This window comes from Pogona vitticeps, chromosome 1, assembly GCF_051106095.1.
Source record: "Pogona vitticeps strain Pit_001003342236 chromosome 1, PviZW2.1, whole genome shotgun sequence".
In the NCBI taxonomy this organism is placed as follows: Eukaryota; Metazoa; Chordata; class Lepidosauria; order Squamata; family Agamidae; genus Pogona; species Pogona vitticeps.
Genome location: NC_135783.1, coordinates 332,562,829 through 332,587,776, shown reverse-complemented (window position 1 = coordinate 332,587,776; position 24,948 = coordinate 332,562,829). Strand labels below are relative to the sequence as shown.

The following is a 24,948-nucleotide window of genomic DNA, read 5'->3' as shown; positions in this document are numbered from 1 at the left end:
GCTCTCATTGTAGAGGCAAGCCACTACAATGGGAGTACTCAAAGTTTCCATGCTTCTGAGAAAATTAGAGTGTCACCTCTTAGATCAAGATTCGGCTCAGGATATCCAATACTATGTACTCAAGGGGCTTCAGTATTGAAATCTGATATACAGCGCCTCGATATACAGCATCTATGCATGGTCCAAACACTGACCATATAGCAGCATAATTCCTGCTCCAGATCAAAATCAATAGCCTCTTGACATTTTCATTGAGCTAAATCATGTTCAAGGTCTAAGTCAAAAGCATCTGTTTGTCAATATCGTTAATCCCAATCTCCATCTCAGGATCCATGGTATCAGCAATATAAACCTTTTCCAGCACCACATTATTGTATTCCTCTTTCCATGGGCTGGCCCTCGCCAATGCCATTTCAGTGCTAACATAGACAAACTTCACCATCCTGGTCTTCAAGATTTGCTGTTGTCTTTACTTCTAGACATCATGGAAAAGTTCAACATCATGATAGACAATATTAAACTTCTCAAGACAATGAATCTGACTAGTAACATGGTAAATCATCTCACTCTCATGATTTCTCAGAACTGACTATGGGACCAACTCGTTCAACAGAGAATGATCCAACAGCTATGGAGAATACTGCTTGTCTGTTCATTCACAGGATGCATTGAGACTGGGATTGATTCAGAGTAATCCAGCTTTTAATATTTCTGTTCATATGAATTTCCCACCTCCACCAGACTTTGCTTTCCAGGAATCTCTGTGTGCTGCTTCGGCACTGATGATATTTCTCAACCTGTTGGTTTATTCACGGAATTCCAATGTGGGGGGATATCTGCAATTACTCTGATTTAATTATGAGGATGGCAAAATCTCCCAAGTTCCCAGTGAAGAAGCCATACATGCACACACATAAATCAACGACTTGGTTTTCAGTCAAGTAATCAAGTATTGCTTTACAGCTATCTATATTACCTACCTTGACATATCTTATTACTTAGTCATGGCAGAAGCTACCTCCTTTACCTTAAACTTCAAGATGCATTGAGAACCTACCATGTTTTCCCGAAAATAAGACAGGGTCTTATATTAATTTTTGCTCCAAAAAAGTAGTAGGGCTTATTTTCAGGGCTTGTTTTATTTTTTTCATGTACAACAATCTACGCTTATTTATTTATTTTTATTTATTTATTGCATTTATATGCCGCCCATCTAGACATAGTCTACTCTACGCCCATCTAGACATAGTCTACTCTACTCTACTCTACAATCTATGCTTATTCAAATACAGTCATGTCATCTTCTGGTTGCTGCACAGTGGTGGAGGGCGGGGTTTCACTTCACTGGGGCTTATTTTTGGGGTAGGGCTTATATGACGAGCATCCTGAAAAATCATACTAGAGCTTATTTTCAGGGAAACAGATTATACTGAGGACAAGAAGACAGAATCTATTTCGTATTCAAGCATCCTTCCCCAAAGTTAATGACTGTGGAAACTTCACAAATATAGATGAGAAGTAGATTTTCTACAAACCCAGCAAATAGCTATAAGGGCATGTTAGGGATTTGAATTTCTAATTACCAGGCAGCTATGCAATGTATTTGGGAAAAATTCAAACCTTTCATAACCTGTCTGCTGGAAGATAAAATATCTCTTCCAACTTCCTTTCAGTGAGAACCATACTCTTCAGCAATCCATCAAATTCATTCTGTCAGATACACTGTTGACTGTTCAGCAAAAAACATGGCAGTATCAATAACATTCCACAGACATGCTTGGTTAAGGCCAACTGGAATTTCAGAAGATTCCAGGCCCAGAATTGAGGATCTCCCCTTTGATGGGGAAAGTCTTTTCAGTTGTAAGACAGATGAAATAATGGAAGACTTGTTGAAAAAAAAAGAAAACTGCAAAGCACATGGGAATCAATAACTAATGACAATACAGTCACAGGAAGTTTGAACAAAATTGGAAGAGGTATATTCCTTACAATAGGAACAAGTTACCATCTGAGAAATCAAAAGGCAAAGCTCAGCTCTCTTCTCAAAGATACACATAACAATCCAGTTACATGAAGTACACATTATCTTCATCAGCAAAAAAGGAAAAAAAGAACAAAAAAAGTAAATAACACCTTTCACTCTTCTGACACCAAAACTGATACTCACTATTAACATTCCCATCTTTCGACAACAGCAATGGATCTTTAGCACCTCACATGAACACATGGGGCATACATTATCTCCAATAGTCATCCATGGTTATGTCATCAAATTCCATAGACTCCCTCCTATGGGGCCCCTCTGTATCACCACTCAGTCTCAGGTTCTAGAAGAAGAAATAATAGTGTTAATCAATGTAATACATCCAGTGCATCTAATACATGCAAAAGACAACTATTATTCCCATTGTTTCACAGTACCAAAGAAAGATAGAGGTTTTTGCCCAATCTTGGATTTAAGAGGAGTCAACAAGTGAATCAATTTTTAAAATTCCAGTTGGAGACCCAAGCTATTGTCCTTCCCTTGCTGAAAGATGGGATTTGGTTCACAATGATAGATTTGAAGGATAGGATACATACTTCCATATGTCCATAAAACAGGATCATCTGTGTTTCCTTTGCTTTGCAGTGAGAAGCAAAATACAGTGGTGCGTCGACTTACAAACTTAATTGGTTCTGGAACTCCGGTCATAACTCGAAATGGCCGTAAGTCGAAGCATCATTTCCCATAGCAATGCATTGAAATGCAATTAATCTGTTTCGGCCGGGGGGGGGGAATCACCAAAAAACATATAAATAAATCACTGCAAGACCCATCAGAAATGCGATTAATCCCTTCCGGCTGAAACGGGGGGGGGGGGGGGAGAAAAGTAAGCGAAGCATGCAAGACCCATCAGAAATGCAAAGAAAGCAAAGCAGAAAGCAAAGCAGAGCGTGCAAGACCCATAGGAAATGTAAACAAAGCAAAGCAAAAAGCAAGCAGATCGTGCAAGACCTATTTGAAATGGGGGGGGGACCAAAAAGCAAGCAACCCCCCAAGACCCATCAGAAATGGGGGGAAGCCTCAAAAGCAAGCAAACCCCCCAAGACCCATCGCAAATGGGGAAAAAAAACCAAAAAACAAGCAAAACCCCCAAGACCCATCACAGCACAGAAACATAATGCCCCCAGCCCAAAAGCACACTGCAAAACCCACCCAGAACAGTTTTTAAAAATCAGAAAGCAGCACCTTACCAGGCAGTCCCAAGCCTCCTCTGATTGCACTCACTCTAACTGTTGGGGTGAAAGAGCTACAAAGATGCAGCCTCTTCACCTACAAAAGGTCAGCAATTTGAATTCCCTACCTTTTCCCCCTGCCTTTTTCTATTTGTAACTGGAAGGTCCGGCCGCAAGTCGAAGCAAAATTTTGTGGCTGGAGCTGGTTGTAATTCGAAATGGTTGTTAAGTCAGGACATTCGTAAGTCGAAGCCCCACTGTACTTAAAGTCAAAGCCCTTCAGTCTGCCTACTACCCTAACAGTTTTCATAATGTGTATGGCTCCAGTAGCAACCTTTATATTTGAGGAATCATCACCTTTCCTTATACCAAGGAAATATGACTGGCTGGCAGACAATCAAGATACTCTTCAGAAGAATGTTCAATTTACACTATTTCTGTTGTTCAATGTTAGTCTTTGGGTCAATTGGGAAAAATCTCTTCCGCTTCCATCCCAAAAACATACATAGGAGCGATTTTGGTGTCAGTCAATGCAGCAGCATCCCAACCTCAACAGACCATGGTAAAAATTGTCACTCAAGCATCAGAAATAAGTACCAAAAAGGTCTACTTCAATATTCTTACTTCAAACGTCGCTGGGTCTTATGGCTTCTACAACAGCCGTGGTTCATTATGCGAGACTCAAGGTGAGATCTCTGCAGTCAGACAAGATACCAGAAAGTAACAATATCTATGGAATTGGCCAATCAGCTAACATGGTGGAGAAAGGCAGAAAATTTAACAATAGGAATCCCCTTCAAGCAATTGCAGTCCACATTCTTATGACAACAGATGCAAGTACTACAGGTTGGGAAGCCCACTGTATGGCCAAAACTATTCATGCCATTTGGTTTCTAATCAATAAGAGAAAATGCTTAAATTATCTAGAACCTCTGGCAATCTTCAGAACATTGTACTTTTTCTGACAGCCAGCACTGTCTAAATCGCATCAGACAACATGACAGCAATGTACTGCATGAACAAGAAGGGAGGAGCTCACTCAATGTTTCTCCTGTTGTTAACCACAGAATTCTGGAAGAGGTGCATTTTGCAACATACCTAGCCAGTAACGATTCATGTAAGTGGGGATAGCAATCAAAATGCAGATTGAGAGAAGGAGGTTGGGCATCCTACAATGTACCAGAGAAGGGTAATTCTTTGACCCAGGGGCTCTGAAACATTCTGATGATGGTTCATATGTGTTAACCCATATGTGTGAATACTTCAAGAACCACAGTTAGAGATGATTAACTTGCCCTTCTTTTTCTGAGCCAATATAATTCTGTGGCCCTGACTAGCAGTGTCAGCCCTCCCCCTCAGGTACAGGGAGGTAGCTGCCTCAGGCAGCTTATTCTGGGCGACATGAAAAGACAGCAGGCATTTATTACCATGGAGTTTTATTGTCAAGGATTGATGATTTTAAGACTGGGCAGTCTGGCCCTCATTAGCAAGGGAATGAAGATTGCCTAGGAATGAATTTGTGTTCTTCTATTGCTATGAATTCCTTGCAGTAATGGAACAACAGAAATGTTATTTTAAAAAGTCAGATTTAGGGTTTAAACACAGAAATCTTAATTCAGAGATTAGCTACAGTCGTTGTTGTTTAGTCGTTTAGTCGTGTCCGACTCTTCGTGACCCCATGGACCAGAGCACGCCAGGCTCTCCTATCTTCCACTGCCTCCTGGAGTTGTGTCAAATTCATTCTGGTAGCTTCGATGACATTGTCCAACCATCTCATCCTCTGTCGTCCCCTTCTCCTCTTGCCTTCACACTTTCCTAACATCAAGGTCTTTTCCAAGGAGTCTTCTCTCAGCTACAGTACCTGTCCCCAAATTACGATTTAAAACGTCTGGTTATTAATATTTGACAATAAATATGCTGCAGCCAAGCAACATGTCATGTTCATTGGAAAAGCAGTTTTATTTTGAAGGGCAAGTAGCAATTTGGGTCCCCCTCCCAACCTGAGAACCTTGTTCTGAAGCATGATCCAAAGCACAGATGTGCTTAGCTGCTTTTCCTCCAAAATAAAAAGTAGCCACCTTGAGCCACACCTTTAGAAAAGCATGTTTAGCATAATACATAGTTTGACAGTGGTGTGGACTTCAAAAATTATTTAAAAATGTATTCATGTCTCCCATAGCCAGTCTTCTACCCATTCATTCCTAGTTACGTACTTTGTTTGACATTGTGGTAAGATGCAATTGCTCTCTGCTGTCACTTGTGCCAAGTAAAACAAACATTTGGTCAGAATCCTGTGTAGCTTTAGGTGAGACAACAGGAATTATTTGGTTTATGTGTGTGAGAGACTGCAAGAGAGAGAGAGAGAGAGAGAGAGAGAGAGTTTTTAAAAGTTACTTTGGAGAACAGTTTTCCCACATGTGCATCTGAACACCCATGGGTCAGTTTCACCTAGAATGATTACACACATCTGTTTCTGCTGCATTGGATACAACTCTGGCAACCGTTATCCACCTGGTCTGAGCCATTTCTAAAACAAGGTCCTTCTGCACTATTGGCCCTTATTTTGACTTGTCCAGTCCTCTGAGGAAAGGTTATGTTTATGTGCCGTTCAATTGTGCTATTAGGTTACAAACTGTTTTCCATTACTTTGGGTCACAGGAGCAGTTGCATGGATATATAAAGTCTCCCTATGGGGAAATCTGAGCAGAATGAGCTTGATTAGTTTAGTTGTTCAAGCAATATACTGTGATATACACATTGAAAATACTGTGACCTAAGATATGTGGCAAAGCTATTTTCAGTGCAGTAAACAAAGCTAGAAATAGAGGCAAATCACGGATAAAGGGTTTAAACTAGGACCACATTTGTTTAAGCCTAGGATGGCCTCACAATTCTCAGCACATGAATCAGACCAGACCCCAAGGTAATCTGTAACCTGCCCATGATCCTACAGCCTTTAGCAGCAAGTCTCAGAAATTGCCAATTACCACAAAATTACCTCAGGGTACTATGCAAACATAGTAATTCCTGCACATCCCTGTTAGATGTGTCCAATTAACCTAATGAACAATTCACCTCTATGTTACATGTTCCTTTTTGCTCAGTGCAGGGTATATGGAAAATCCTTGCATATTAGGCCAGGAAAATTTGTAAAGAAGAAAGGTTGAAATTCTACTTAGCCCTTGAAGAAAATTAGCTTACCCTTCCTGTTAACACCAGAATGGGCTGAGGTAATGTGCATTTCAGGACCACAATGGCCAATCCCCATTTGGCCTTCTCCTTGGTTGCAGGCAACCCTTTCAAAACAAATTGTGCTACTACATATAAATTTTATTCTAGTCTCTTAAGAACTTTAAGGCAACATACTGACATTTTATTGCATTTATATAGTTTATTTTATTTTATTTTTATGTCCCCTTTCCTTCCATAGGCGGCTCACAACAGATAAAACTATAAAACAAACAACAGTGTTAAAATATAAATATTATATTAAAAATAAACATATATAAAGATTAAAAACCCAAATTAAAAACTGAGATTTAACTTTTAAGAAAAATATCAAGAGACCAATTATAAATCTTCTGTCCTAATGTTAGGTGGAGGGTGTACAGAACTGCCTTCCGTTATTTCTATCTGTAGTTATTTTTCAGGGGCTGGATCTTTTAATTCTTCTTCAATCCACAGCCACTGCTGTTGTCTCATATGGTGTCACTTCTACTCAAGTTACAAAACATAATTGTGTTAGGTAAACATCCCAGAACAGTACTGTGCACTAATGAGGCAGTATAGAAGTTCAATAAATGAATGAATGAATGAATGAATGAATGAATGAATGAATGAATGAATGAATGAATGAATGAATCAATCAATCAATCAATCAATCAATCAATCAATCAATCAATCAATCAATCAATAAATAAATAAATAAATAAATAAATGGCTGCTGTTTTGTTTCCTAACCACCACCAACGACAACACTGAGTTTTTTCCAAGATACATTGCTATGTATTAACCCTGAAGCAGAAAGATGAGTTCTGCTCATTGTACCATATTTTTTCGTGTATACAACACCCCAGTGTATAAGATGACCCCCAATGTTGACCCCACAAGGGGCTGCCCAGAGCAGCTGCTCCTCCGCCTCTTGCTGCTGCCGCCGCCCAATCATCCAGCGCCAGTGCTGGGGTTCACCTCCAGCTCATGTCACCACTTAGTCCCCTGTCCGAAGGGAGCCCACGAGTGGCTCTGGAGGAGGCAATCTGGTGGTGGCGGCAGCAGTAAATGGGCACGGAAGGAGGGGGAGGCGAAGAAGCAGCCACGCTCAGCCGCCTCTCACGGCTGCTTCTTCGCCTCCCCCTCCTTCCGTGTATAAAGTGACCTTCAATTTTTCCTCTAATGATTTTAGGAAAAAGTGTCATTTTATATATGGAAAAAAATACGGTAAGTTTAGAAGCCTCTTCATCCCCATTAAATTGTCCTGATGTGGTGATCCGCAAAAAAATTGGAATATATTCTAAAGACGTTGCAATGAAAAGAAAGATCCACCAGGTGTTCCTTGTTCCATCACCTTGAAACCATGGTGGAAAAGCTGAAACTGGTGATATTCCGTGTTCAGTGCATGTCAAAAAGAAACATGTCATCTTAGGTATTGACACAGCAGCTCTTCTGTTTTCCTCTTGGCATGGTTCAGAAGCGTTCTCTCAACATCTCCCCCCCAACTGTTTCACCGTGCAATTCTCAAACTTTTCTTCTCCCTGAGGTAGAGAAAGCCTGCACAACCTTCTCTCTGCCTGCTGTGGGATTGTGGCATTAATCTCCCTGTTGGCTTATATGGTCATTTGAATCTTTTGACACTTCCTCTGTGGGCCAAAAATAATCTAGAGTGAGAGAGCAGCTGAGACCCGGGCCAGAGCAAGCTGAAGCCATCTGCTTTTGTTTTAAGTCCCAGAGGGAACACTATAGGTTTTTCCCCACATCTCTCCTTTCAGTGCCCTTTTGGAGTCTCTCTTTGAAAAGGTCCTAATATGACTTGCTTTTCTTACTCAGAGTATTTTTCACTCTTTCATTCTTGCCATTATAACTTAAGACGCGCTACACAATCCGGAGGCCAGACTGAAGCATCCAGTTCAGGGGGCAGACGAAGGTACAATGGCATGTTCCTCAGCTCATCCCAACCTGCGTAAGTTCATCCTCTCTAATTTCTTGTTAAAGACAGCATTATTGTTGTTGGTGCGCATGCCTTGATTATGTGGCTACTGGGGTGTGTGTGGCATGATGCACATCATTAGAAATTTGCATAACTGGGTAAGGGAATCTCTACAAAATTGCTCCGTTTCCTCTCATTGTTTGCCCATCTTCTTCTGATTAGCTATTCCACCTGCCTCTAGGCCTCTTAATCTTTAACTTCCAGTAAGTATCTGGAATATGGTGCAGGACACTCCACTGCACTGGAGTGAATAACTTGAAACAGGATGTGAGACAGGATGCTTGTCTAATACTGATCTATTTAGTCTGATCTCCTCCCCTGTCAAAAACTGTAAAACATATTTTTTAGGTATGTTGCCGTAAAATCCATATTTCTTTCATAGAAAATTGGGAGAAGCAATGCATTAAAGACCAATAAAATGGTGAATTGGGGAAAAGGATGTAGAGATTCCTGGGTTTAGTGGGGAAAGGGTAGGTATGTTTGGGCCTCTCTCGGTCTACAGAATTACAGTGACATAATACACAAAGTGTGAAATGTGAGATAATTTCCACTTGGTATGTGGCAAATCTGTTAAAGATGCCCAACACACATACATATGGAAAAAGCACCACTATTTCACTTTTTCTACTGCATTTATTATGTGCTGCTCTGAGATCAATGTCTGTGCAGCTGGCCAAAACTTGCTTTCATAGTTTTCTTTGGTGTAAACTAAAAACAAAAACAAACAACCCAGTGTAAGAGGGCAAGAGAAGATTTTGGATGAACAGTGGCTCAAAATAGGCAAGTATCTGAAGCTACCATGGCCTCGTCTGGCTCAGATATAACTTGAAGCCATTGTTTGGCACTATACAGATTTGGTAAATCTGTAGGCACTTGACACTATGCTCTCTATTACAGCAAGTGCCCAGAACAAACAAGTTCTAACAGTTTTCATCTTCACTAGATATGTAACTTCTAAAGTTACCTATTATTTTGCTGGGGAAATCCGTTTCTCTTTCTAAGTGCTGTGAGGATTCCAGAGGACAACAGGGAAATCTGAGGGGAATGGCAGATGATATCATTTTGCCTACTAATCAAAACAAAGTGTTGCTATCCCTTGACCAGTCTGATCTGATTGGTTCATGTTTAACAGAAGAACTGAAAGACGACCATTACATCCAGGTCAGCAAACTATGGTTTGAAGTTGTTCTCTTAAAAAAAGGAAACAAAGTTTGTTTAGAGGTTTGACAGCAACACTAGGTTTCATACAGATAGCAGGTTCTCTGTTGACTCTTTGGGCCAAGAATGAATTACATCAAAACTTTTTACTGTATTGGTGAATAAATGAAAGCAGATGAGAACAAAATGATGTTTCACGATAAATTGAAATATTGATTTTGATGAGTGATAATCAAAACAGTGATGGCAGAGGCAGAGAACAAGTGGGTTTAGCTTTTAACAGGCAAGTGAATTATGAGCAACCTGATCCTAAGAATGTTTGCTTAGAACTGAGCTCCATATTAATAATTCCTAAATAAGTGCTTATAGGAAAGGATTTGAGTTCAACTTATTTGTTTTTATAGGACTGCAGCCATGACTTACCCTGGTTCAAGGTTTTCTTCTACCTTACCGCTATGATCTTTTCCATGAGTTTGCTGCCATTTCCTTGCTTTACATGCATATTATATACTAATGTCTGTGGTCTAAAGATTACAATAATAATTGTATTCTTCAATTAAGCAACTCAGGGTTGGCTAGACAGCTCAACTGGAGTGGACTAAAATGGACTTAAAGTCATGCACAAATCCAGTATGCCATTTGGTATGACCCTTGCATCCATATGGCATACAAACTTCAAGTGAACCTATTTGGCCCACTTCCCTTAAGAAAAGAAAGAAAACAAAACAAAACAAAACAAAACAAAACAAACAAACAAACAAACAAACAAAGTCCTTTCCCCCATCCTGTTTCCTCCTCCTTCTGGGAGGAAGAGTTTCATTTATTATTCTTTTTTCTGAAAGGTATAGCATATCAATGCTGCTCTAATAAACTTTAAAAAAACATTGAGTTTTAAATGACGTAACGAATTTGCAGATTCAGTTGATTAATTGTTGTTATCCTGTATATATGATTTTTTGTGTATATCAATAAAGAGTCTGCGTGAGTGAGTTTTTAATTTCTAGATACCATTTAGTGTCTAAGCTTAACAATATTGGGACACTGAAACTGCATGGGAACTTTAAAGCAGCAAGCTCTGCTTTGGTATGATTCCTGAGATAGTACATGCTAGAAATGAACCAAAATGAGGCAATCCTGTCTGCATCTTAAAAAGAGTAGCTCCTGACATGGACCCGGAAAGGTATCATTAGGAATGTTCTGCGGATGGGCTAGTTGGTGCTGACATTTACATTGTCTGTTCACTGGCAAAAGAAGCAAACCAGCCCATCCCCAGCGTGGACCAAACAGTGGGACAAAGGCCCATGTAATGAGCAGTCTGTTTAGGAGTGCCCTAGAAAAAAACAAAATTGACTATTGCAGTTTCCTACAGTCTGTACAATCTTTCCTCTATGGCCGGGAATTCTAAATTCAAGGCTGTTTTGCTGCTTATCAGGTGAAGACATTTCCCCACCATAGAAAGCTTTCCTGTGCAGGTTCTTTAATTCCCTGTTTTATCTCAAATGCTAGAGTAATTGCTGACTTATTTAGGTTTTTGTTTGGTTCAGGTAGGACTTGGAGATCAATTGTTAAGAAGTATTTGTAAGTGACGACTCATCCTCCAGTCAAAATATAGCCACCACTCCAGTTCTAAAAAGGGAGCTGGACCATTGGAGTGATATTGCACTGCAGATTGCACACAGAATGCTTTCAGATACTGTGTGATGTCATGTAACCACCCTTCCACCCAGCTGATAAGTGCCCATGTGCACTATCCAGTGTATTTTTCTACACTTCCCATGCTTGTGAACTTCCTCTTTCTGTGCCTTTTCTACACCTCTGTACCACACATCCACACTCACCCCCTGCTCCCCAGAATGTGTGTGATCTAGCTGCAGTGAAGGCTTTTTACCAGTCAGTGCAAAGAGAGCAAGTGGAATAAGTGTTCACCTTTGTAACCCACTCTGCCTGAACAGCATAATCAGATGCATTTTCTATCTACCATCTTCCTGGTACCATGAACATCTTGGTCATTGTCTTGCCTCGTGTTCTGTTAGAGCTAGAGAACATGGGAAATCACACTGCTGTGGAAAAAAACAGCTAAAGAGCATGGGAGATCACACTGTAGTGAAAAAAAGTTTTCACAATGATTGTGGCGATCGCCCATGTCACTCATGCCGTTCATATTCATGAGCTGGTTTGCATTAAGTTATGAGAGGACTAGATAGGCGGAGCCAGCAGCTACATGAGGCTTGGCGGGAGAAGGAGGAGTCAGAGATTGGGATGAGATGCAGATAGAGATAGGGCTGGTTAGTCAGAGAGAGGGAACAGACACTGAGAGAGATAGAGCTGATTAGGAAAATAGGTAGAGAAGGTGGTAATGATATAGCAAGAGAAAACAAGTATGAAGTGAGAGGACTGTAGATTATTTGCTTATGTATAATGTGTATCTGAAAAACTTCTGTTATTATTCAATCTGCTTCATTACAATAAATAAGTTCTGTTTCTGTTCACAAGACAAGTGTTCTGATATACGTCATTTATTTTGTGGACTGAAGTAATCCACTGGTGGCAGCGAGAAGAGAAAGTGATGTGAGCCTTTGTGAGGGAAAGACAAGCAAGGGCCACGAGAGCAAGTGCCACAATAATGTCACAGATGACAAAGCAAAGTAAAGCATGTTGCTTATATACTGTACCATGTTCCCTTGAAAATAAGACAGGGTATTATATTAATTTTTCCCTCCAAAAAACGCATTAGGGCTTATTTTCAGGGGATGTTTTATTTTTTTCATGTACAACCATCTACATTTATTCAAATACAGTCATGTCATCTTCTTCTGGTTGCTGCACAATGGTGGAAGGCAGGGTTTCACTTAAATGGAGCTTATTTTTGGGGTAGGGCTTATATTATGAGCATCCTGAAAAATCATACTATGGCTTATATTTAGGTTAGATCTTATTTTTGGGGAAACAGGGTACTGCCTTGCAGCATTTAAAGCCCTAGGTGGTTTATAAGATAATTGTGCAAGCTACATATTGCTCACTATGACCATCAAGCTGGATACTTAATTTACTGAACTCAGAAGGATGGAAGGCTGAGTCAACCTTGATCCAGCTACCTAAGTCTGTCAGGATCAAACTCAGTTTGTGAGAAAAGTCTTGGTTGCCGTTTAAACACTGCATCTCAAAACACAAGTACATCTTCAATGGTATATGAAGATTCACTGCAGAATGAAAACCAAACATAGAGAGGCAGGCTCTGGCAAAATTATTGTTCTTTTTACTTTTATTGTGGGACAGAAAAAAACTCAGCAGTTCACAGTTTGGTGCGAATATTACTTTGGGACAGGGTGTACATCACTTGGACTGCTCAGCCACAAATATATAATCCCTATTTAATACAACATCAGGAAAAGTGCTATATCCCAGTGTGGCTTTTTTCACTATTATGTCATACATCACAGGCAATTTTGCAAAAACTGACTAGGTTTTCAAATTTTGTTTTAAAGAGTGGAAGATCCTCTGATCTCAGCTATCAGGAAAGGCGATGAAAAGGCACTGCACAATATGATGCAGTCAGGAAAAAACCTTGCACAACCTAATAAAGATGGATGGTTGCCCCTCCATGAAGCTGCTTACTATGGACAAGAGGGCTGCTTGAAACTGCTGCAAAAATGCAAGTATCAGAAAGCAAATGGATGACAGGTGGGATGAAAACACAAAGCCTTCACAGGATACAGAGTAATTTCTTAGGTTTTATTCTGCACTGAAATGTTCATGCTTACTTATTCAATCTGTTTTTCCAAGTACAAACCACACTCTTGAGTTTCATGCTTATAACCTTCCCCCTTTCTGAGGATCATAGAATCGTAGATTTGTAAATTTAGCAGACATCCCAGGGGTTATCTAGCTCAACTCCCTGCTGATAGAGGAATACACAGCTAAAAACATCCCTGACAGACAGTCATTGAACTTCTGTTCAAAAACTTCCAGTGAAGGAGAATCCAGTATTTTCTAAGGCAGTCTGTTCAAAAAGCTACTATCATCAAAGGTTCTTCCTAAGGTTAGTCAGAATCTCCTTTCTGGTAATTTGAACCAATTAGCTTAGCCAAGTTAACAACTTATAGTTGTTCACAACTATTTTTTTTCCACCATATATTCTGGTATATCACTTGGTATGTAATGAAGGGTAAGCAATATCAAACTATTGTGGATAACAATTCTTGTGGCTGTTCCATAGGTACCCTATTTGCCGGCGTGTAAGACGACTTTTTTGGCCCAAAAAACATGCCTCCAAGTGTGTGGGGGTCATCTTATACGCTGGGTGCACTTCAGTTGGGCCAGGAAGGAGCCTGAGTGAGTGATGCGGGGCCGCGCCGGCCGGGGAGGAAGGCAGGTGGGCAGGCAGGCAGGCGGTTGGTCTGGATGGAGGGAAGGAAGCAGAGCCAGCCATGCCTGAGCAGCCAGAGCCCGCCACCAGGCTGCCTGCCGCCCCATGCCACTGAGCCAGCTGCCTGGCTGCCCGTTGCCGGAGAGCCGCTTCCCCTCCTCCTCCTCCTTCTCTGCTGCTGCTGCCTGCCCAGCCACTTCCCTTCCTCCTCGCCCTCCACACTGCTGAGCCAGCTGCCTGCTTGCTCACCTGCCACCGGAGAGCCGCTTCCTCTCCTCCTCCTCCACTGCCGCCGGCCGCTTCCCCTCCTCCTTGCCCTCCTTCCAGGGTGGGCCCGGGCAGAGCCCCAGGCAGCCGGTGCCGGCACTGCAGCAGAGCCGTCCACTCTATATTTTGAGTGGAAATATTGGGGGGGTCGTCTTATATGCACAGTTGTCTTGTATGCTGGCAAATACGGTAGGTTTGAAGCACCTCATGTTTTAATATATTCGCGAAGGCTTTCACGGATGGGATCTAATGGTTGTTGTGGGTTTTTCGGGTTCTTTGGCCGTTTTCTGAAGGTTGTTCTTCCTAACGTTTCGCCAGTCTCTGTGGCCGGCATCTTCAGAGGACAGCACTCATGTTTCATTCTGATGATTTTTTGTTGTTGTTGTTGTTTTGGTTTGTTTTGAGGAGCACAAATCTAACTGTTCCTTGGCCAAAATAACACACTCTGGAAAAGCCAGGTGGAATCCATGTAGCAATTACTGCAACCTTCATATGTTGCCTTTAAGAGGTTTTGGCGGGGGGGGCTCTTTGGGGTGCAGTGACTGTCAATCAATCCAGCAGTAACCAATTGTTCCCTCCCTGCTTCAGATTTTGAAGAGACTCATGCCTCTTTACTCAAGAGCTCTTTTCTCACTCTTAGTTGGAGTCAGTCTCTATGCAATCATGTATTCAGCAAGTGAGTCACATAGTGAGTCAGCCATGAAGCTTGTTAATCAGTTAAGCTCTGTCCATGTAACCATTTTTTCTACTCTATGCTTGGTTAGTTAGAGGTTTTTCAGCCACAAAAGTTCACATTCTGCAAAGAATCCGCAGGGACTCCTTTACGCCATGCCCTGAGTTGGCAATGGGGCCGAGAGGAGGGCCTCCTTTGATGATCTTAAATGCTCATATGGCAACAGTAGTGGGAGAAAACCCTTGGACACCCCCAGTGGTTACATTTTGCCCACCCCTGCTTTAGTGTTTGGATTGCACATGATAGCTAAGGATGATGAGGGATCCAGAAAACTAAGTTGCCCAAAGATAGAAGAAAATCAGTGTTTTTCCTGCAAAAATACATGAAAAATGCAAAAATGTAGTGGAAGTGTACTCAGAAACAGGATGCTTTGTGTCACGTACAAATGGGACTGTGTAACAAATACTTGCCATAATTATACAGTATACCAAAATGACTGATGTTGTAACTATTCAAGTGCATGATATATATTGTTAAATACTAATGTCTTCTCAATAGCTTATCCTGGGACAATTGATCATCGTACACTTCAAGAGGAAACAGCACTGTACTTGGCAACCAACAGAGGGAACATAGATTGTGTGCGTTCATTGCTACAGGCTGGAGCAGAACCTGATATTGCAAACAAATCTAGGGAGACCCCACTTTATAAAGGCACGTAACCTTATTCCCATAGGTTTGTTGACACAAATAAGCTACTTGCTTGAATGTAACCAGAAAATGGGAGTGCAAAAAGTTGTTATATACTGTATATAGGTAAAGGTAAAGGTTCCCCTTGACAATTTTTGTCCAGTCGTGTTCGACTCTAGGGGGCGGTGCTCATCCCCGTTTCCTTGCCATAGAGCCAGCATTTGTGCGAAGACAATCTTCCGTGGTCACATGGCCAGTGCAACTAGACACAGAACACTGTTACCTTCCCATCAAGGTGGTCCCTATTTATCTACTCACATTTGCATGCTTTCGAACCGCTAGGTTGGCGGGAGCTGGGACAAGCGACAGGCACTCACTCCATCGTGTGGATTCAATCTTACAGCTGAAGATCTACAGACCTTACAGCACAGAGGCTTCTGAGGTTTAACCCGCAGCGCCACCGCATCCCTATGCTGCATATACTGAGCTTCTGTTCTTCATTGGGGACATCCTTTGATTTGGCAATTCTCCCCGTTTCAAATGCGGTTTATGTAGGGATGTAGGATACACTTATTACATTTTTAAAAATTCAGATTGGCACAGAAACAAAATAGCATGAACTGAAGAACAGCAAAAATTGAAAAATGAGATAAACCAGAATTGACAGGTTCACTACCTCTGACTTATTCAAAACTTGAGCTTTGAGGTGATCGTGTGTGAAGTGATTCTGCCTTTATGATGCCTGCAATCCAAAGAGCAACAGCAGCTGAGTTTGCCTCCTTTTAAAATTCCCAGAATGCTCTGGGGGGAAAATGTGAGGTCAGTGACATTGGGGGAAATAAAAGGGATGGCTAGATCCGGTTGCCTAGCAGAAAAGGAAATTAAGGAGGTGTGCTTTGTGCTGTCATAGGCAATTTTCGCACATACAATAAAAGATGCTAATTTATAATATTTTTTCACCATAACAGCTTGTGAACGAAAAAATGCTGAAGCTGTCCAAGTATTATTGGAGTATAATGCTGACGTGAACCATCGCTGCACTCGGGGATGGACGGCTCTCCATGAAGCTGTTGCTCGAAATGATATAGAAATAGTAGAACTTTTAATCAAAGCAGGTGCTAAGATTGAAGCTGAAAATTGTTACGGAATCACCTCTTTATTTGTGGCAGCTGAGAGTGGTCACCTAGAGTCCTTGCGATACCTTGCAAAGTGCGGTAAGTAAAACTGCACAACTGAGATTTTAAGAAGATTGACAAACTCTATTTTAAACCCCCCCCCTTTTTGCAGCTGTTTAACTCATGTTCCAGCCCTTACCTGTCATATGGTTCTATCTTCAGGTTTTATTCCAACAATGTTAAGGGCAAATTCAGTAAGAAACTGAGAGTTTTGTTTTCTGAAGTTCAGTTATGGAGCCTGTTTAAAACAACAGTAGTAGAGGCCCAGAGGAAGTATATACCACAAAAAAGAGAGGCTCAACTAAGTCCAAGAGGAGGTCAGCATGGTTAACAAGCGGTGCTAGAGAGGTTTTAAAGGGCAAGGAGGGGTCCTTCCGTAAATGGAAATCCTTCCCGAATGAGGAAAATAAAAAGGAACACAAACTCTGTCAAAAGAAATGTAAGAAGATGATATGGAAAGCAAAGAAAGACTTTGAGGAACATATGGCCAGCAATATAAAGGGGAATAATAAAAGCTTCTTTAAATATGTTAGAAGCAGGAAAACTACCAGAGAAGTGGTTGGCCCTCTGGATGGTGAGGGAGGGAAAGGGGGACTAGGAGATTGCAGAGAAATTAAATGAGTTCTTCACATGTGTCTTTATGACAGAAGACTTTGGGCAGATTCTGCTGCCTGAACGGCCCCTCCTGACTAATGAATTAAATCAGATACAGGTTAAAAGAGAGGATGGTTTAGATCTAATTGATAAATTGAAGATCAGTAAGTCACTGGGCCCAGATGGCATTCACTCAATGGATATTAAGGAACTGAGGAATGAAGTCGCTGATCTTTTAACTAAAATATACCACTTGTCCCTTAAAATGGCCACAGTGCCAGAGGACTGGACGATAACACATGTCACACCAATCTTTAAAAAGGAAAGGAGGGGGGACCAGAGAAACTACAGGCCGGTTAGCCTAATGTCTGTTCCAGGTAAGATGGTGGAAAGCCTAATCCAAGATAAAATCTTAAAACACATAGAAGAACAAGCCTTGCTGAGGGAAAATCAGCATGGCTTCTGTAAGGGTAAGTCTTGCCTCACAAACCTTTTAGAATTCTTTGAAAGGTCAACAGGCATGTGGATGCGAGCAAACAAGTGGATATTGTCTATCTGGATTTTCAGAAGTCATTTGACGGAGTCCCTCAACAAAGGCTGCTGAGAAAACTCCACAGTCAGGGGCTAAGAGGGCAGGTTCTCTTATGGACTGAGAATTGGTTGAGAAGCAGGAAACAGAGAGTAAGTGTCAATGGGCAATTTTCACAATGGAGAGAGGTAAAAAGCAGTGTGGCCTTGGGATCTGTCCTGTGATCAGTGCTTTTCAACCTCTTCATAAATGACCTGGAGACAGGGATAAACAGTGAGGTGGCCAAGTATGCAGATGACACAAACTTTTCTGGGTGGAGAAGACCAGAAGGGATTGTGAAGAGCTCCAGAAGGATCTCTCCAAACTGGGAGAAAGGGCGGCAAGATGGCAAATGTGTTATAAGAAAATGTAAAGAAATGCATATTGGGGCAAAAATTAAAAACTTTAGTTATCAGCTGATGGGTTGTGAGCTGTCTGTGATGGATCAGGAAAGAGATCTTGGTGTGCTGGTGATGAAAGCGGCAACCCAGTGTGCAGCAGGGTTCTTCTTATGTTCTTATGAAGAACATCATCAGAAAAATCACAAGGGAAAAATCTACTAAAATGATCTAACTATTCAAGCCTTAAAAGAGCCCCCCTGAGAACCTCTATAAGAATTTAATTGCATTTTATACTGCAGAATGTTTGCCATACAATAAAGATTCCACTCTTCTGTCATTAAGAATTAGCCCTTTTCTAGGCTTTGTAATTGTGTCCTCAGTTACAATTATATTAAAATTGCCAAGCACAACAGAAAGGTTTTTGTTGTTTGCAATGACAGCAGATTCCCTTCAGCAGAGACTTCTGTAGCTGAGCTTATGCATGTTTGTTCAGAAGTGAGCTCCCCACTGTATAATGAACCTTTATTCCAAATTCAATGTGCACTGGACTGTAGTCTTTGTGAACTATTAAAAAAGAACAGCCTGGCATGGTAGAATTTTATGGCATGGGACCTAGTGGATTAAAATGGGGTGGGTAACCTGTAGTTCTCATATGATCCCTTGTGGTTCTCAACCTAATTTCAGAATTCCTGTGATAACATTCATTTCCAGTCCTAGCCAACTAGTTAGGGAGGAAGAATGAAGGGATCTAGGAAGGGATAGAGAGAATGGGGTGATAGAAAGGAAAGGGAGATGGCAAAAACAGAGAGATTAAGGCAGTGGGTTTGGCTATTGTTGGCTCTGGCCATTCATTGTTTTTAGTTTGCTTATGCATATCCTAGTAGTATTCTGGGGCATTAATATTCTAATAGAGATATGCAACTCTGACCACAGTGGCATTAAAATTTACTGTAGGTGAGGAAATACTTCAGATATATAATAGTTCCTTCCTCATTACCTCCTTTTGACCAAACTCTGGGAGGGCCTGAGGGACATGGTGGCGCTGTGGGCTAAACCGCAGAAGCCTGTGCTGCAGGGTCAGAAGACCAAGCAGTCGTAAGATCGAATCCACGCGACGGAGTGAGCACCCGTCGCTTGTCCCAGCTCCCGCCAACCTAGCGGTTCGAAAGCATGCAAATGCAAGTAGATCAATAGGGACCACCTCGGTGGGAAGGTAACAGCGTTCCGTGTCTAAGTCGCACTGGCCATGTGACCACAGAAGATTGTCTTCGGATAAATGCTGGCTCTATGGCTTGGAAACGGGGATGAGCACCGCCTCCTAGAGTCGAACACGACTGGACAAAAATTGTCAAGGGGAACCTTTACCTTTACCTGGGAGGGCCTGGTGTGCTCTGGTCCATGAGATCATGAAGACTTAGGCATGACTTAATGACTAAACAACAACAACATTACGTCCTCCAAGCTGGAAGTGATACATTCAGAACTCTTGACAAAAATGAAGTGTTCTTTTTAAAGGGAGCATCAGAGAGAGAGAAAAGAATGGGATAGTACTCACTTTTGGTGTGACACCCATCTGCCATCTGGGTCCTGACAGATTCCTTCTTTCCTGCCTGCCTTTTTCTTTCTAGAACATGGAGTCCTCGCTTCTATTAACATATTAACATGATATTAAAAAATAAAATTTATTTTTAAGTTTAAATCATTAAGCTAAATAATAAAATTCCTTATGTTATCAGCATGTTAACATGCCCAGTTTGTTTGTTTGTTTACTTAGTTACTTATTAACTTACCACCCAATTAATAGTTTTAAACAAATCATAAATGTAAAATTACTACAAATCACTAAATTTGGCCCTAAATTGCCCACTTCTGGGAGTTTTTGTCCAAGAATATCTGGGGGAACTGAGACTGGGACCTGCTGTCAAGTTTTACATTGGTGTAAAGTTTACATTGGTGGTATTTAATTACTGAAATGATGGATGCTTAAAATTACCAAATTTGTAACCCACTAGGTATAATGAATTTAAAAGTCATTATTTCCAAGCTCTATGTATTTGTCTTGTCCCCACATGACAAAAGATGACCCCACAAGGGAATATGACATTTTCATTAGTTCCACTAGTTAAAGTGATGAAATACCCACTACATACAGGAATTCTGTGTGTCCACTGAAATTCATCTCTTGTGTGGGTTGTGCCAATTCACTAAAATAGAACTAAATCTTGCTGTCCTCCTTGTTTCAGAAACTTCTGCTACAGAGACACATGAGTCAATGCCGGATTTCTGAAGTTAAAATGTGCCTTTCTATGTCTTTTATTGCCAGGTGCTGAAATCAATACACAGGCTGGTGACAAAGCTTCTGCTCTCTATGAAGCTTCTAAAAATGGCCATGAGGAGATTGTGGAGTTTCTTTTGTCCCAAGGGGCTGATGCTAACAAAACCAATAAGGACGGGTTTTTACCTATGCACATGGCTGCCAAAAAAGGCCACTATGAGTAAGTAATCATAGGACAGTACAGTTAAAAAGTATCTTATGATAAACTTAAACTCTGCTAAATATATGGATCTTGCAACTAGGCTAGAGCACCTTGACAGATGGCCATCAAGCCTTTGTTTAGATACTACCAGTAAAGGAGTAGATATATTAATAGTGAGTTGCTCCTAGTAACTGTACTGGCTGTCTTGCAAGTTACAATGCAGTTTAATAATTGCATGCTGCCAAGTTGATTCCTACTGAAACATAATTGTCATTATATCATTGTGTCCTCTCCACCTCAGAAACAAGCAAAAAAAATATAGAATTTTATTTTCCAACATTTTTTGTTGTTGTTATGTGCTATCATGTCATAACCAACTTATAGTGACCCTAATAGGGCTTTCAAAGTAAATGAGAAATTTAAAGAGTGGTTTTACCAGTTCCATGCCCCCAGTGAGTTCCCATGGCTGAGCAGGGATTTGAACCCAGGTCTCCTTAGTCCACCACACTATCCACTAGATCACACTTGACAACCTGCAGCCCTCTCCTGATCTCCCGTGGCATGAGATCAGGATTAAGATGAAGCTTTTAAAAACTGATATTCAAACATCAACAATTTGTTTAAAAGTTGTGAAAGAGAAGTGTTACAAAAGCTTGCCATCTGTAGTGGTTTTGACAAACTATTTGTCCAAATGACAAACTGTGACCCATATAGTCAGTTATTTTTAACCCCTTTGGTATTTCAAATAATGACACTTTTTATGGTGACTTCTCTATAAGCATGTGGATTTCATACATAATTCTGCAGGAATCCCATGTTCAGACTCACTGCAGGCACAAGAATGCTCCATGACATTAAAAAAAGTCATGAAGATGACTTCTGTTATTTTCTCTTCTTGTTTCTTGATGTTTGTTTAGAGTACACTATGCTCCCACTTTGTTTGAAAGGCCTGTGTCAATACTGTATCCCTTGTTCTCAGCAAAATATTTCTTAGTCCTCAGTATTTGTAGCTGTGAAGTGGCTTGAATTTCATTCCTTCGGTAATTTATTTCTGATCGTATTAAGAGCATTGTAAAACAGGAACCCCATTTGCACTAGTATAAATAATACTACAAAACCACGATTTCATGATGAAAATGGGAGAAGAATGCCAACAGACAGACACACTATACACGCAACTTACAATTATAATTCACTATAATTGTAAGTTGAAAGCTAAAGGGGTAAATACATAGACAAATAGCTAGAAGAAAAAGAAGAAGAAGAAAGATGAGCTTGTATTGGAATATGAATAGATAATATGTTTATATACTTAATATGAAAAGGTTGAATGATTATATATTTGATGTTCTCTTATACTCAAAACCCCTTTTTCCACCCTTTCCATGCCCTTTACCTTCTGTATCCCTTCCCCATCTCCAAATAGTTTTGAAAATAAATAAATAAATAAATAAATAAATAAATAAATAAATAAATAAATAACAGACAGACAGACACACGAAGAACTGAGTAAAAGGAGGAACCAAGAAGTCATCAAACTAAATTCAACATTATTCCCAACTAAAGTAGACCCATCAAAATGAACAGAAATTACATCGTATGTGACTAAAAACTACCATCCATTTCAATGGTTCTACAGCAGTTGGCTAATGTTGGATTTAAAGCATAGATAGATAGCACTTCCATGATCTGATGCATATGGAATGTACTGTCCAAACAGTAGTTCATCATAACTGCAAACCAGTAGTACTAAACTCATGCTAGGAAAATATATTGTAGCATAGCAAGTCATGAAGTATAAGGGTGGCAGACGTTTCAGATGATCCACGGGCCATATCCACAGTGCGTTATACTTTGGAAAAAATAGCAGCCTGGCTGTTTTCAGCGTGGATCTATATATTAGTCAATACATAGGGAGGTATTATAATTTTCTGGGATATAAATATCCTCTCATCCTTGCACATAAGGAAGAGGAATCACCAAATTATTCCTGCCCTGCAAGAGAGAGAAGTGTTTTGTGGCACGCTGAAAAAGGAAATAAGATATTCTAGTGCATATTGAACAAAACTGCATAAATAATACTTTAATGCAAACAACACAGCACACACAAAATGCTGTTGGTGCAAGGTGCATTATTGCATGCATGGTTTTTGAAGGATTAGAACCACGATAAAGCAAACTGTGCTGCTTATTTACTGCCCCATAGCACTTAAAGCAGTCTCTGGGGGGTTTACAATTTAATTAGGCAGGCTACACATTGCCACCATCCCACCCCCACCCGTGCAAGCTGGGTACTCAGTTTACTGGCCTCAGAAGGATGGAAGGCTGAATGAACCTTGAGCTGGCTATCTGGGATTGAACCCGGGTCATGAGCAGAATTCTGGCTGCAGTACATAGTGTATGTTTACATTTTTTTTAAAAAAAAGTGAATGGTTTTGTCCTTGCTGTGTAGGTGTGGTTTGTTTTTCAAAGAAAAATGACACAAATTTTGAAGAGACAGTGTTTCCACAAATTAGAGAGACCTTGTTAAGGGAAAACAGCACTTCTTGTCTCACTCTGTCCCGGATGCAAGGAATTGTAAAGCTTGAAATTTTGCCATCAAGGTGACAAATTGACTAAAATGAAGAACTGAGCAATTATTCTTTATATCCATCAGCCATACTAAAATAATGTAGACATCTAATTAACATTGTATTGTCTTGTTAACATAACTTCAGCTCTGCTTGAGCAAAGAACCATCTCAACCCATGTATTTTAATAAACTCAAGTAAACTGCAGAAGCATGACTAATGCTGGTGCTTGGCGTGCTCCCTCTTGTAGCTCTCTGTGTGATTTTTCAGTTATTATGGCTATTACAAAGCATTTGTTAGTGGTGGATAGTTGCCAGCTAAAGAGGACCCAGGCTTCTTGCCTTCCAGGGAGCATCATTGCTGGGTGAGGTCAGCCTCTCTGCTTTGAGAAATGATCTGTGCGTGAATTTCCTCTGGATGCTTTGATTATTTCTTTCTGATGTGGACATAATGTCTTGAGAGCATGAAGAATGGCAAACAAGCTGGTAGCTGATTTTTCCATTGACGATCCTGCTCCAGCTGCTCAGGCGAGCAATGAAGAACCCTGAGCCATTCAAAGTTCTGTTCTGCAACTCCCGTCAGTTTCATCTACCTTGGCCAGTGAGAAAGCGGTTGTGACATTTGTAGGCCAAAGATCTTGAATTAATTTGTTCTTTTACTTGACCCCCTTATATTGATCTATTGCATGCAACAGGCCTGTCCCAAACTGAGCTGTCCATGAATGTTTTGGATAAAAGCATTCACCATTACTCTCTCCCTGTCCTGTTCTTGCTTTTTAGATCTATCTCTGTGGACTAGGTTTTCTAGGTGTAAGGTATTGGAATCTCAATTGTGGGGTCCCACAGGGGTCGATCATCTCCCCAATGCTGTTTAACATCTATATGAGGCCGCTGGGTGGGGTCATCAGGGGGTGTGGAGCCCGGTGTCATCAGTATGCCGATGATACTCAGCTCTACATCTCCTTTCCACCTACCGCAGGAGAAGCCATTCTGTCCCTTCAGCGCTGCCTGGAGGCTGTACTGCAATGGATGCAGGAGAACGGGCTGAGGCTGAACCCGGACAAGATGGAGGTGCTAAGGGTGGGTGCCCCCACAGCCGGGAGTTTGGGAAACTCCCTCTCTTTTGGGGGGGTGACTCTCCCTGCAAAGGATGGGGTACGCAGCTTGGGGATCCATCTTGACCCGGCACTCACTATGGAATCCCAGGTGGCGTCGGTGGTCCAAACCGCCTTCTACCATCTCAGGCGGGTAGCCCAGCTGCGGCCCTATCTCGATGTTGGGGCGCTCACCACTTTGGTGCATGCACTCATAATCTCATGATTAGACTACTATAATGCTCTCTACATGGGGCTGCCTTTGAGGCTGCTGCGGAAACTACAGGTGGTGCAGAATGCGGCGGCCAGACTTCTCAGTGGAGTGAGAAAATTCCAATACATTTCACCCACTCTGGCCGCACTGCATTGGCTGCCCATCCGATTCCGCATCGACTTCAAAGTGTTGATGCTTACGTATAAAGCCCTAAACGGTTTAGGGCCTTGATATTTGGCGGAACGCCTTCTACCACCAAGATCTACCCGTGTCACTCGCGCGAGCCAGGAGGTGAGGCTGAGGAGCCTAACGCCGAGGGAGGCCCGGAAAGAAAAGACAAGAA

The 24,948-nt window shown here is 41.2% G+C and overlaps 1 protein-coding gene and 1 long non-coding RNA gene across 2 annotated transcripts in view; one reads left to right on the top strand and one right to left on the bottom strand.

Annotated features, from left to right (window-relative positions):
• Nucleotides 1–24,948, top strand: part of ASB2 (ankyrin repeat and SOCS box containing 2) — a 48,873-nt gene that overhangs the window by 9,919 nt on the left and 14,006 nt on the right. The window contains exons 3-7 of the mRNA XM_072986606.2: nucleotides 8,300–8,392; nucleotides 13,063–13,229; nucleotides 15,442–15,597; nucleotides 16,542–16,787; nucleotides 20,575–20,746. Of these exons, the coding sequence (XP_072842707.1) occupies nucleotides 8,300–8,392; nucleotides 13,063–13,229; nucleotides 15,442–15,597; nucleotides 16,542–16,787; nucleotides 20,575–20,746 (834 nt within the window). The remainder of the gene's footprint in view (nucleotides 1–8,299; nucleotides 8,393–13,062; nucleotides 13,230–15,441; nucleotides 15,598–16,541; nucleotides 16,788–20,574; nucleotides 20,747–24,948) is intronic.
• Nucleotides 1,909–7,996, bottom strand: LOC144586079 (uncharacterized). Its single transcript, XR_013540802.1, has 2 exons — nucleotides 7,781–7,996; nucleotides 1,909–2,327 (listed from the first exon to the last, which is right to left on the bottom strand). It is a non-coding gene; the product is annotated as an uncharacterized LOC144586079 (long non-coding RNA).